Source organism: Mytilus californianus, unplaced genomic scaffold (assembly GCF_021869535.1).
Source record: "Mytilus californianus isolate M0D057914Y unplaced genomic scaffold, xbMytCali1.0.p SCAF_9, whole genome shotgun sequence".
Lineage (NCBI taxonomy): Eukaryota > Metazoa > Mollusca > Bivalvia > Mytilida > Mytilidae > Mytilus > Mytilus californianus.
In genome coordinates this window covers 6,394,437-6,408,568 of record NW_026262745.1, presented here as the reverse complement: position 1 = coordinate 6,408,568, position 14,132 = coordinate 6,394,437, and the positions used below count along the sequence as shown (strand labels likewise).

Below are 14,132 nucleotides of genomic sequence, written 5' to 3'. Positions count from 1 at the left end.
CCAAAAATCCCCAATATTCAAGTAAATGGCAAAAAAAAATTACATAAAAGATAACAAGGAAGCACACAATGGTAAATCCAGAAAAAGAAGCCTTAAAAGCCTGAAATGCATGTAATTCAGATGTCCTTTGTTTCTGTATATGTACTTTGTATACATGTATATCATATTTGTTTTTTATTAAAAAATTAAATTGTATATAAATCAGACTGTTAGTTTTCTGTTTGAAATGCTTTACATTTGTCATTTCTGGGCTATTTATAGCTTACTATACAATATTATAAATGGATTTACTCATTGTTGAAGGCTGTACAGTGTTAATGACAGTAACCTAGAAAGTTTTTAACTTCTATGTGACTGTCAATTGTCTAGTCATGCTAGTAAAGAATTTTTCATTGGCAAACATTCCATATCTTCCTATTTTGATATTTCAAATATTTAGGTTTATTTTAGTAATAATAAATAATTTAACTAAATGGTCAACTGTCATGACTACATGGGTAGCATTCCATTCCATTTCAATTGCAACACTATAATTATAATATGTATGGGGTCTGGTAGATTTTAGTTTTAGGGATGAATGGGTTAGGCTAAATAAAATAATATGTATGTATGTGTTTTTCCTATTACATGCACCATGATTACATCTTTGAAAGAAATAGGGTAGGTACATGTAGGTAGGATTTTTTTTTTATATTACAATTTTTTCTAATATTGAGTCTATGTGAGAGAAATTCTGACTTGAACAGTGCTTTTTGAAAATTGACCAAAAAAACTTTAAGGTACCGTATATCATGCACATCATGTATGCTATTCCTAAGCTTAAAAAAAGGGTACATGTAGGTAAGGAAATAGGAAACACACATATTTTTTTATTTGGCCTTAGGGTCATATCCCACTGGTCCCAGACCAACATGAAAGCTACTGGTCACATACATGAATCACAGTGAACACTTGAACAAATACTACATGTGTAGATAGAGACCCCCCCCCCCCCCCCCCAAAAAAAAAAAAAAAGAAAAAAAAAGAAAAATAGAATTAAAATAATATTTCTATTATTAATGTACTTGTACTTCACATTTAATAATAAAAAAGTAATCATGTTAAACCTACCACTTCCAAATATTTGTATTCCTCCAGGATCCTCTGTTTATGGAAACTTGAAAGGCCTCTTAATGTCTGTCTTTTGCCTTCATGGTCAGGATGTGAACAAGTTTAAGTTTAGTTTAAACAAGTTTAAGTAACCTTTACCCTGTCGATACTCTATACCAAGTTTGTTACAGAGTGATGGATAAATTCTGAGTGAAATATTAGTAGTAAAAATCCACTCTCTGTGGGATAACACTATAAACAGCACAGGCACTTGTTTCTATCCATGGGAAGCCCCACTATCAACGTATATTTACGAGAAGGTACCCAACTACTTTTTTCAACTCTCCGCTGAAAATCATTATTTCTCTGTCAATTCATTCTTAAATTTCTTGTTTCATACATCATTCTATTCGTGAAAAGTTTTTCTTTCAGATGGTATGCATTGTATTTACCCTTACAGTACCCCTTACCTCCAATACACAATCTTTGTCAATAAATTTGCATGAGTTCATTTTTAGTCCGCCTACAAAATACAACAAGTTCCGGTTTGAGAATTTCACGGACTGAATACTTTTTAAAAAGAATTAAACGATGCTAGAAATATCATCTCACTGGGATTTTTTTTAAGTAAAATTTTAGAAAACAGAAAATATATTGGATGCATTTATTCATCTTGTCTTTAAAGTTTTAGTCCTAGATAATTTGCATAAACGGTAACCATGATAAATCTAGAGAGTCACAAATGAATAAGTAAAGTCTAGAGAGTGTACAGATGTAATTTGGAGGGAAATTATAAATACAGAAAAAGAAAAGTTTTTAGTTATTAACTGAAAAATGGAAAAAGAAACAGAAAAAGAACAAAATATATTCCATGTGGCTTTCTGGTAAGCATTATTTATGTATAATAGAATATGTCAGTATTTGATAGGCAACAGTGGTGGATCCAGAACTTTTCATAAAAGGGGGGGGGGGGCTCATGCTTCAGTATTCCTTATATAATCAACCAAATTTTCCCCACCAAAAAAGGGGGGCAACTCCTGTCATGCTTCAGTGATTTCCTATATAATCAACCAAAATTTTCCCCACCAAAAAGGGGGGGGGGGGGGGGGTCAGGCCCCCAGAATCCGCTTATGGGCAATATTAAACTGTGTATTAAAGATTCTCCTTTAGAAACACTAAACAAGTTGCTCTAAATCAGAGTCCGAAATTAAACTTTGTTTGATTTCAACTAATTATAAGATTTTTTTTTTGCATCCAACCATGTATAGTGATTTTAGATTTGGGTCCAGTTATCAAATTGGTCAACTTCAAGAATTCCAAAATAAAACTATGTTTTGAAATTAAAATCTTTGAGTTGTTTATTATTGCTTTATATTAAATGCTTTCTGATTTGACCAACTTTTCTGTAATTCATTTTTACCCAACACAAGAAAATTTAGCCCAGGATTTAGCCTCACTATATATATTCACAGCATTATATCATGATATCATTGATATGGGAGTAGATTCCCAAAGCCAGAGACCACACAGGAGTTTAGATATATGCATCTAATTATACCAAACTTTGGATGAAAATATTTTTTTCTGAAATTATAGAATAAATAATTCCTGAAATAAAATTAGATTAATACTAAAATCAAAAAAATCTTTTTTCTTGCAGGTTAGGTAAAAATTTAATTGAATGTCCTGAAGGTGGCAATACAAGCCTTGAAACAATTTTTAAGTCTTTACGTGAAGAAATCAACAATGATGAAGAACAGATAACATGTAGATGTGTTAGTGGGATGCTTACTAAAATGTTTCCAAATTCAAAAAAATCTACAATAAGGAGTCACACAACCGGAAAGCCAATAACAAGTTTCAAGAATCTATTAATTAATTCATGTAAAGACGAGGAAGTTATATTTAAAGAATTACACAAAATGGTACCTAAACATTGGTTTGTTTTCAAGGTGAACACAGATGAAGTTATATTTGGATATTTTTTTGAATTACAATTTAATGGAAGAAAGCCTTTTCTACAGTTAGTTATAAATAAAAACAAAAACATTTTAGCCAAAATAGACAATAAAGAAATTGACTGTTCATCATTATTAATACCAAGTGCAGTAGAACTGACATCTAGCTCAATAGCATCCCTTTTTCGCTGTATGAAACTTATTAATCCGTGCCAAGGTTATATAATCAAATCTGAAGAGGAAAAACAATATGGAACTTCTCCACAATGTACTATTGAGACTTTTCAAGACAGAACCTTTATTACTAATATTTTAAGACACAAAGACTGTTCATTTATAAGTCCACTCAGGTCAAAAAACAAAAGATGTAAAAAATTTGTGAAAAACACATAAAGTACAGGCATTATAATGCTGAGAAGGATGATGATAAAGAAAATACATATTGTTTAAGTCGAGAAGAGATTAAAGATAAATTAAGACAATTAGCCCCAAACCTGCAATCAAATCAATTAAATCTAATTGAAACCCAAATATTGAATTCAAATACAAGCAAAAAAGGTGTAAGATGGGACAAAGACATTATTTGTATGTCTCTGACTTTATATAATAGAAATCCAGCAGCATATAGAGATATAACAACTAATAATTGGCTACATTTGCCATCAGAATCCTTATTGCAAAGATATAAGAATGCTGTTCAACAAAAACTAGGTATAATACATGATATGATGCTGTGGATGAATAGTGAGGCTAAATCCCAACAATTATCAAGGGAGGGTTTTTATGGAGGAATTATTTTGGACGAAATGTCCATTCAGGAGGACTTGCAAATTGTTCATTATAAATCTGAAACAAATTTGGTTGGACTAAGTAATAGTGGAAGTGAGGTCCAACATATGCAAGTGCTAAAAAATGGGAAGTCTGAATCTGAATTGGCTGATCATGTACTGCAGTATGTTTTTAGTGGTCTTACTGGATTTAGATGGCCATTTGCTAATTTTCCTAACACACAAGCACCTCCTGCTAACATTTTTATTACTTTTTGGACATGTGTTGATGCACTCTATAATTGGGGGTTTAAACCAATATATACCAGTTTAGATGGATCTGCAAATAATAGGGCATTCATAAAAATGCATTTTCCTTCAAGCAATCCTGTAAATAGTAAAATGGTGGCTAAAAGTTATAAAAACCCAACTCGTTCAATGATTTTCATGATGGATCCTTGTCATCTGATAAAAAAAATTAGAAACAGTGTTTTAAGTAGTGGTTTTTTAGACAGTCACCAGAGAATTCTGACTGTAAATGAGCATGTGATTATTTGGAAAATGTGGGTCGATGCGTATCAGTGGGATTGCACAAATAGCTTCAGAATACATCATAAATTGACTGATGAACATATTTTCCCGTCAAACGCCCAAAAAATGCGCAATAAACTCGCCTTTCAAACACTTGATTCTGATATGTACAACTTGATGACATGCTATAGTGATACACTAAATTCATATGCAAAGGCTGAAATGGTCAGTGTTCTTGAGTTTTTGAAATACACAAGTGCTTTGGTGTCTTTTTTCACAGATTCAAGGCCTATTAAAGAAATGTGTGATCCAAGGCTTAAACTGTTGTCTGAAATATATAACTTTTTTAAGGCATGGGAGAGTGAGCATTTGCAAGGGGATGAAAAAAAACGCAATAAAAGTTTAATAACGATGGAGACAAGAGAAGATATTGACTTCACTTATCATGGATTCATGTCTTTAGTAAAAGTATCAATTTTAGAATTTAAAACAGATATTGTACCAAGCCGTATAAATAGTGACATTATAGAAAACATATTCTGCCAGCAACGTGCACTATATCATGGGGCAAACTCTAACCCAAACTATAACGAATACAGAACTGGAATAAACAGTATCATTCTTGGTCAAACAACCACTTCAAAAAAGTCTAATGTTGGTGGCACTTCTGCAAAACCATTAGCCCTTTCACTACCACCAAAGAGACAAAAACTAGACAATTAAAATGCAAAAATTTAATTATTATGTATTTTTATATAAGTTATTAAAGACTCTTACTTATCAAATGGTACAAATGTACATGGTATGTTATGTGATTGATATGGCATCTGATGTATGTGTACCCATTTAATTAAGGGGGAGGAAGATATTGTAATTGTAGTTTTGTAAACTCTATCCAATAAAGCCATTATTTCATTTCTTATAAATCTACATAAATTAGGGAGGGGGATGTATTTGTCAATGAGACAACTGAAAATATCCAACAAAGATAAATTATGTAGACCATGTCTTGGTACAAAACTGCCTTCAAAAATGAATGAAACAAACAATATCATTAGTCAGCTATACATGAATATACAAATAAGAAGATGTGGTTTGAGTGTCAATGACACATTTCAATATAAAAATAAGAAGATGTGGTTTGAGTGCCAATGAGACAACCTTCCATCCAAGACACAATGTAGTTCAAGTAAGCTATTCAGCACCCCAAAATTACCAGTTCAAATAAGATTTCAGTATTTTGAGCAGTGGATGTATACATTATTATAAGACTTCTACACTTAATTACTGTGAATGGTCACCTTTAACTTTCAGTGATCTGAAACTTTTTTGTGTTTTATCTCAATGACCTCAAAGTGTCTTTGAAATAAAGAACAGCAATCAGTGAATTACAGCATTATTTCTTTGTTTTTTTAGTACACTTTATATTCCCGATTGAAAATATTCTAAAAAGATTAACCCGGCCACCTCCACTGTGTTTTTGTTAGATGTATTTCTATTTATATCCATCTGATGAGTTAAGCCTTTGTTAATTGTTTTTAATAGTTCCTTTCCTTATGTTGTACTGTTTCAGCAGTGTCTGGTTTCTAATTTGAATTCTTTTAAATTTGTGATTTCAGGGCCTTTTATAGCTGATTACAACTTTATGGGCTTTGCTCATTGTTGAAGGCCGTATAGTGACTTTTAGCTGTTAATTTCTGTGTCATTTGATCTGTTGTGAGGAGTGGTCTCATTGGCAATCATACCACATCTTCCTTTATTATATATATATATATAAATTTGACATTCCAAATGTTCTTTGCTATTTGTAATCAGATCTAAAGGGTGTAAGGTCAACCATCAGAAAGTAATATAACAAATTCTGCAAGAAATGAATTTTATAACAAAATTATTTTTTGCATTTTGGACAATACCAGTCATCCCCTTCAATTTCACTCCACTGACTATCACTTAAATCAAGACACTGTCTGTCATACCATACATCACAAATGTCACAGGCAATCCATTCATCGCCGTCAACATATACTCGTTGACATAAAGGACATATGGTGTCTTTCTCCCCTGAATTTTCATTATTGTTTTTCCTTTTTTTAGTTTTTGTAACAAGTTTTGATTTTTTTCGTTTTCTCTTTAGCTTTGGTTTAGCTTTTATTGTCACTTCTGATTGTCCAGATGTAGAAGGCACTTGCACATCACTGACATCAGGTACTGACTGTACAATTGTTTGTGTTGAATCAAGTGTTTGATCAGTTGGTGGTGATTTTGTAGGCCCAGATTCATTTAAATATTCAGGAAAAGGAATTTCTAATGCAGAACTTAACACGGAACATAATTTGTCTTTTATTTTGTCATTTGTTGAATTTGAAGCTATTTGAATGGCATAGGCATGGCACAGTTTCAAGAGATCATTCTTTACAAAATTACTAAAAGCAGACTTTGAAGAATCAAAAACCAATGATTTTAGTTTTAAATGTGAGCTTACTTTACCTTGAGAATTATCACCATAAATGTTTTTCATAGTAAGTGTTCCTGATGTGCTCACTTTGCTATCAACTTTTTTTCGCAATCGTTCAGTTTTAGTTTTCCCAAATTGGCGTAGGATTCCTTTTCGAAATTCATTGTCTGAGATTCTGCAGAATCTAAGAACAACATCAGTATATAGCTCAATCAAACACTGTTCTGAATCCTGACTACAGACCATAAAAATACTATCAACTATTTCAAAATCACAGAATAGGTTCTTCCACAGTTCAAATAATGGCTTGTTTTTCAAGAGTTCCCCATGAGTATAATTAAGTATTCCAGCCCCATATAAATTGAACGACTGATCAGTTTGGATTGAAAACCTTTTTTTTTCCAGTTCTATGGCAAATTGAAATGTTTTATCACCAATGTTTGTTAAACCCTGAGAAAGATTTTGCTTCCTTTGTGTTTGGTATAGGGTGTCCTTGTACTTTGATGAAACTTCTAATTCTGAATATCTTGCAGTTAGAGAGTCTAGCATTTTAACTTTTAAGAATAATTTTGACGAATTATGTCGGTTACTTTTTTTGTAGATGTTGTTCAAGGCCTGTTTCATAATGTGATAACGACATTTAGCGATGCATCTTCCAAAAATGTACCTTAATTTTCCTTTCCCAGAATCTGACATTTCGTTTGAAGAGGAAATGCATTTTTCCTGCGATGTTATGGTATCCGCATGCTTTTTTAAAACAGCTGATGTTACTTTATCAAAAATTTTGCTACACAGCTGAAAATCTAGTGAAGATGGTTCATTTTGAAAAAGTGACTTAGCAAGACCAGCATACTCAGATGAAACTGAATGCTGATAGACTTCAGTATAATATTTTGTCCATACTTTAGGCTCGACTGATTTCTCTGAAATATTACCACAAGTCTCATCAAAAATTGTGCTTATTTTCGAATATAAATTGTTAACAAATGTCTTCAATGTACTTGAGACGTTTTCAAAATTATTTTTATAATGTTCATTTACTAACTTATCAATTGGTGCTGTATTCAAGTCTGAGAAAAGTGCTGATATTTCTGTCAAGTCTATAAAGAGTTCTTGAATCTGATCTGGTTCACATGGCTCAGTTATATCAGTATCTTTAGACAATAAAAAATCTATTTCCTCAATTTCCCCATCACTAAAATCTGATAATTCGTCATCCGAATTTGAATTTTCAATAGTGTCCACAGAATTCCCTTCTGTATTATTGAATACAATTTTACAACAAGTAAGTTTCCCAGAATTATCAAATTCATTATTGTTACTTGCATCATAAAACTGATGCAAGCTGGCTTCATGCTTAAGGACTGATGACCTATTAAATCCAATGACTCTCAGTCCTTTCTTCTCTGTAGCCCTCCCTATAGCAACCCCCAGCTGGCCAGGCGCAAAAATGTTTGAAGCATCAACCTCAACCCTTTGTAATGTTAGGCCCTGTGCTTTGTGAATGGTAATGCTGTAGGCCAGACAGATAGGTATTTGTTGTCTCGAAGCAATGACCCTATTTTCATTACAACTGAATACCAAAAATGTTTCAGCTTTCAAATTAGCTGTCAAGATTTCCCCATTCAGCCCTGTGAAATTTATAGTAACACACTTACTAGACAATGATGACACAATACCCCGTAAACCATTCACTAGCTTTTCATTCAAATTCTTTAAAAGCATTACAGGACATCCAATTTTTAAGTGCAGCTGTTTCGTTACTGGACTTTTGTCCAGTTTGGAAATTTGCCCTTCATCAATTGAATTATATACAGTATAATCCCCTGGTAGATCCATTAATTTTGTGGCATTAAATATGTAACAGTCAAAATTTCTGGCGCACAATCTGATAGGTTCTGGACCAGGAGGTAAAGGGCGGCGTAGTCTATTTAACAAATGCTCGGTTTCAGTTTGGAGCTCTCCTCTGGCAATATCATTAATGGCTTGGATAAAATCAGGCTGAGTTTGGCGTATAACTTCAGTCAGTATAAATTTATGTTTAAATAATTGTTGAAAAGTTGATGACTTAAAGCAGTATTCCCCAGCATCATTTTTTAAATGATCGGGGACAGGCGGCAGTTGAAAAAAGTCCCCCACTACAATGACCTGTATGCCTCCAAATAACTTATCATTTTTTAATATTTTTCTACATATACTTTCTATTTGCTCAAATATTTTCTTTGATATCATGGAAATCTCATCAATTATTAGGCAATCAGTGGATAAAATATTTTGCTTGTACTGTATATAGTGTTCATTTTTATTAAGTTTATCTTCTAGTTCCTGATTTGAAAATCTACCGTCCTTTATTCCGGACCACGAGTGTATAGTCTGGCCATTTACGTTCAAAGAAGCTATTCCTGTTGACGCTGTCACTGATACATTTTTCCCTTCTTTTTTTAACTGTTTTGAAATTTCTTTAATTAAAAAGCTTTTCCCTGTCCCACTTTGGCCTAGTAAAACCATAGAATGTCCCTCATTTGCCTTGTTAAGGACTTCTTTTTGAGTTTTTGTCAAAACCATGTTGTTATCATACAATATTACTTTCACTTTCCCTTTCTAATAACCTTCTATTTTTGAATGACCCTATGACCTATGAACCGACCAATCACTAGCAATATTGAAATTTGATGCTTTAAACCGGAACTTGTTGTATTTTGTAGGAGGACTAAAAATGAACTCATGCAAATTTATTGACAAAGATTGTGTATTGGAGGTAAGGGGTACTGTAAGGGTAAATACAATGCATACCATCTGAAAGAAAAACTTTTCACGAATAGAATGATGTATGAAACAAGAAATTTGAGAATGAATTGACAGAGAAATAATGATTTTCAGCGGAGAGTTGAAAAAAGTAGTTGGGTACCTTCTCGTAAATATACGTTGATAGTGGGGCTTCCCATGGATAGAAACAAGTGCCTGTGATAAACAGGTCTACTTTCTTTAGTTGTTAGTTCATGATTGTAGTAATTTGTAGTTGTACGCAGCGATACTTCTACATTCAGTCCAACAGCTAATTCAAGTGATATTTTACATCTCTGTGTGACACAAACTTAGCTTGATAACAGTTGTGTCTTTTGAGTAACGTTAGTGAAGACCACAACTAGAATGACTTTGCAAAAAGCTGCATAAACAACATCGTAAATTTGCCTCCACATGTAGTGAAGCAGAACCGGAAGTGATGAATTGTAAACAATATACAAGATGCACTGGACAAAAATGATTAGTAAAAATGATTAATCTATCCAATGTAACACCATAAACAAATGAATCTTTACTAAATTAACAATTTCTCAAACTGTTATTTGTTGTTTTTCAAAAGATGCAGCATACAATATGAAATATTTTTTTTTACTTGTAATGAAGTTCAACATGGGTTGTCTTTCTTGGAATAGTAAGAAAAAGCGGTTAATTTAAAATGAAAATAACTTGAGATAGGTGCAAGGCTACAAATAAAAAAAATTGATAAAAGGTAAATCACTTTTTCTTCATATTGCATGATTCTTAGGTGGAGCTATACTTAATGTATATCCATTAATAACAAATGCTATAAATCTTTTATTTTTGAAAAACAGTGTTACTTTCGGCAGTCTAAATTGGTCGAAATCGTCAATATTTGAGGCTTTTGTATTAAAACCTTTGCAATTGTGTTTTATATATTATTCACTATTCTGCTTCTATTAAAACAAAACATTCATGCATATCAGGGCTGCATATGTAAACGTTTTGCGAAGCTCAACATTGCCCTTAGTCCAACATATAGTAAATTATATTTCAACACCTTTTACATAACTTAAGATAATTTGTAGCATTTAAATTTAATTTTTTGATATTTTCAAATATGCACATTTGTTTGTAGGATGTTAGTTATACAAGAATCGTCATAGCGGTAGTAGTGGGTGCAATCATTGTTGTTGTTGTTGTGTCGATTCTGGGATTCATTAATTACAGAAAATTTAAACAGTCTTCACGTGGTAATATAAATTATAATGTAAGCCAAAACACCACAGATGGAATAATCAGAAATCAACCAACGAGCAATGTAGAATACCATTCAGTCAAATCAGTCGAGATCAGTGACGAGAAAGACAACATGTGAAATAAATTGGAAACCTATTCAATATGTAACGTTGCTATGTGTTTTTTTTTACTTACATGCGAAAGTTGCTTAACATTTTATATTTAAGATTCAGCAATAACTATGTCTTTCTTTTTATTGCAACACTTGTGTATTTTTTTAATATGTACATGGGTTCTTAGCTGACTTTTCACATATTCATTTTATGATCACATTTGTATTTTGTCTAATCCGAGGCATGTGTTCATTACTTTTGCGTCAAAAGAGACGGTATTAACAATGAGTATAAAGCTCAAAAATTTTTAGATGGTACTATAGATACAAAATCCATATTGCATATGTGATACCTTATCTAAAGATATTTTGTCTGACATAAATATTTGACCTTGTCATCAAATTTATAGTTCAATGACTTATGTTTAACACTGTCTCTATTCCTACTTTATACAACATGAATTGTGTACCGAATTTCTTTTTTTCAATTAGTATGAGCTAGGAGATGACTGTATTGTAGTTTAAGCTCCGATGGCATCAAACCACCAATTGATGCCGTCGGAGCTTAAAGTACAATATTCTTATAAAAGTGACAAAACACAATGTCAAATCATACATTTGAATTTTGTCATACGTCGTGTGAGCTTGCGCGTACGTTTTCACGGCATCAATTCTGAAGTTATGCTATGCAAAATGGTGACGTTATTCTATCAAAATAAACATTACAAACGACGTAGCATTAGAACTATGTGTAGCAAGCATTTGATAAAAAAGGAGAACATACAAAGGAAACAATCAAACCAGTTATTCGAAGGACGACATATAACACACATCCCAAAAGACAAAACAATGATCAATCATATAAAGGCAACACTAGTAAACCACTGTTCAATAGTCATAAATCGACTTATCTAAAACAAATCCGGGTCACCTTGGGAAACACATCAACATTAAAAAGAAAACAACGGAACAAAAGAAATACTGACCTGCTACAAATACAATAGTATACTACACACTAGATAATCTAGACATTGAGCAACAGAACAATATTCAAATCGGAAAACTAACGGTCTAATTATAACAAATCATTTTACGAAAAATTATTATTAGGACAGACATGAACCAACGACAACCTATCTACTATAAGCTCCTGTCTCGGGGCAGGCACATTAAGAATGTAACGGGGTTAAACATGTTTGAAGGCGTCAACCCTCCTATAAGCTGGAGCAGCATTGAAACGGCACAACATAAGAAACTATAAAAATCTATTGAAAAAGGGCTCATCATTCCAAAACAAAGCAGAAAAACAGAACAACAAAAAGCGGACGTGGCCGGGAATTTAAACATCCACACAACAAAAATGACACAAAGTACAGAATTGAGAGTACTCACAGTTACTGACAGCTACTTCAAAGCCAAAAAATCAACTGATGAAAAAACATGTATCTCAGACTAAATATCAACCAGTACACATTCAACATCCAATTGATTCAGTGTAATGTCGTCATTAACTGTCAGAGAAAAACATCACTTGATGCAATGCAAAAATATAATTATCTCCAGATTGTAGAGCCGTGAATGTGCATATGTATATGTCGTGTACATGTTATTATTTTGTACAAGTTGTTACCTGTACAAAAACTTTGTACAAGTAATTACTTGTAGGATGCCATCATACAAGTAATTACTTGTACAAATATAATTGTACAAGTAATTACCTGTACAATTTTTGTTGATAAAAAATAATAACCTGTACAAATCGCTTTCTTTGAGTTATATTTGATTCTTCCTTCCTTCTGTTTTTAAAGAGGCATTAGCTACGAGATATATAAAAAATCTTAAGTATGATTTTTTTTTGTTCAATCATTATTGAAAGTGAAATAGTGAAATAATAATTCGTGTTTAGTAGCCATTATGGTTCAAATTTGTCAAATTAAGCTGAGAAACATTGATGATGAATTATTCACTTGCAAGTGAATAATTCGACCTCATTGAATCCATATTCATGTGAACTTCAATTCAATCTCTTAGGCAGAGATGGATAGCGCATGAAAAGTGCGTGTTCGGTTATTTAAAGGAACAAATGTCAACATTGAAAGTGAAACAAAGGCAATTCATTTAATTGAATGACAAAGAAAAATCAAATTGCACGAGTTTGCTTTCTATATATATCTATATTTATGTTTATATCGCTTATATGACCATCGGAGGTCTTCGGAGGTAAACTCGATAGTTAATTAGATGGCGTCAAGAGACTAGAATATACACGGAACGAAGCTACATATTATCGAGCCCATGCCCTGTAAATTGTTTATTTTAGACTTTTTATAATTTGGACAAATGTTTTACATGGTTATAAATCAAATATGAGAATTTGAGTCAAATCGGTATACATGAATTTGACATCTAGTGCCTCTTTAATTAATAACTTAGCTTACATGAAACCTTGAGCTTATTGGGCTAAACAACTTGTTGCCACTAAGATACGGACTACTGGTGCAAAGTGTCTACCAATTATTTTGATTTATTATATTCTCAATTGGGGGAAAGATTCAATTGATATCTGACAGTATGGTTTTAATTATTATTATGATTATTGTTGTACTTGTAAATGTCGGTGAGTTGGTAAGCCACTTCGGCTGCTCTTTTTGTCTTTAAAAGGCGCAGTACACTGAATTTGGTACAATGATCCTGGTAGTACATGATCCACTTATATTTTCCATCTGGACATAATTGATAGTCAACAAGGTCTACCTGACAATGAAATATTTGACTTTGACTTGACAACGAGGATTAAAGACTGTAGTAGTGATAGGACGAGCAACTTTTTTTCAAAATGTTCACACATCTGAGTGAACATTCTGATAATTTCTCTGCTGATATTGGCAAATTGTTTTTTTTTTTACTCCTTATAACTTTTGTGTATGCCTCCATGACCAACTGCAGAATGTGCTGTTCTAATCAGAGGATAAAATTCATCAACTATACAATAATAAATAGTTTCGTCTCCTTTGCAAATGATTTTTTTTTAATTCCTGCTACATTCAAAACATCATACCGTCTTAAGAATTATTTTTGAAGTGCTTTCTTTTTGGAACTTTAATTGGCTTCTTTTAAATTACTTCTCTGTATCTTTCACGTGTGAGAAGATTTTATTGTCATCTCACAATTTATTTCTTTCATCATGAAATTTCTTTTCTACGATTTTTTTCCATCTT

At 32.4% G+C, this 14,132-nt stretch overlaps 1 protein-coding gene across 8 annotated transcripts in view; it reads left to right on the top strand.

Moving 5' to 3' along the window:
• Positions 1–14,132, top strand: part of LOC127715706 (uncharacterized) — a 235,243-nt gene that overhangs the window by 49,444 nt on the left and 171,667 nt on the right. The window contains exon 20 of one of the 8 annotated variants that reach the window (XM_052221857.1): positions 10,702–11,323. The exons of the other annotated variants lie outside the window; for them this stretch is intronic. Within the exon in view, the coding sequence (XP_052077817.1) occupies positions 10,702–10,941 (240 nt within the window). The 3' untranslated portion in view covers positions 10,942–11,323. Of the gene's footprint in view, positions 1–10,701; positions 11,324–14,132 lie in introns of those variants that run through there. 8 annotated transcript variants of the gene reach the window in all.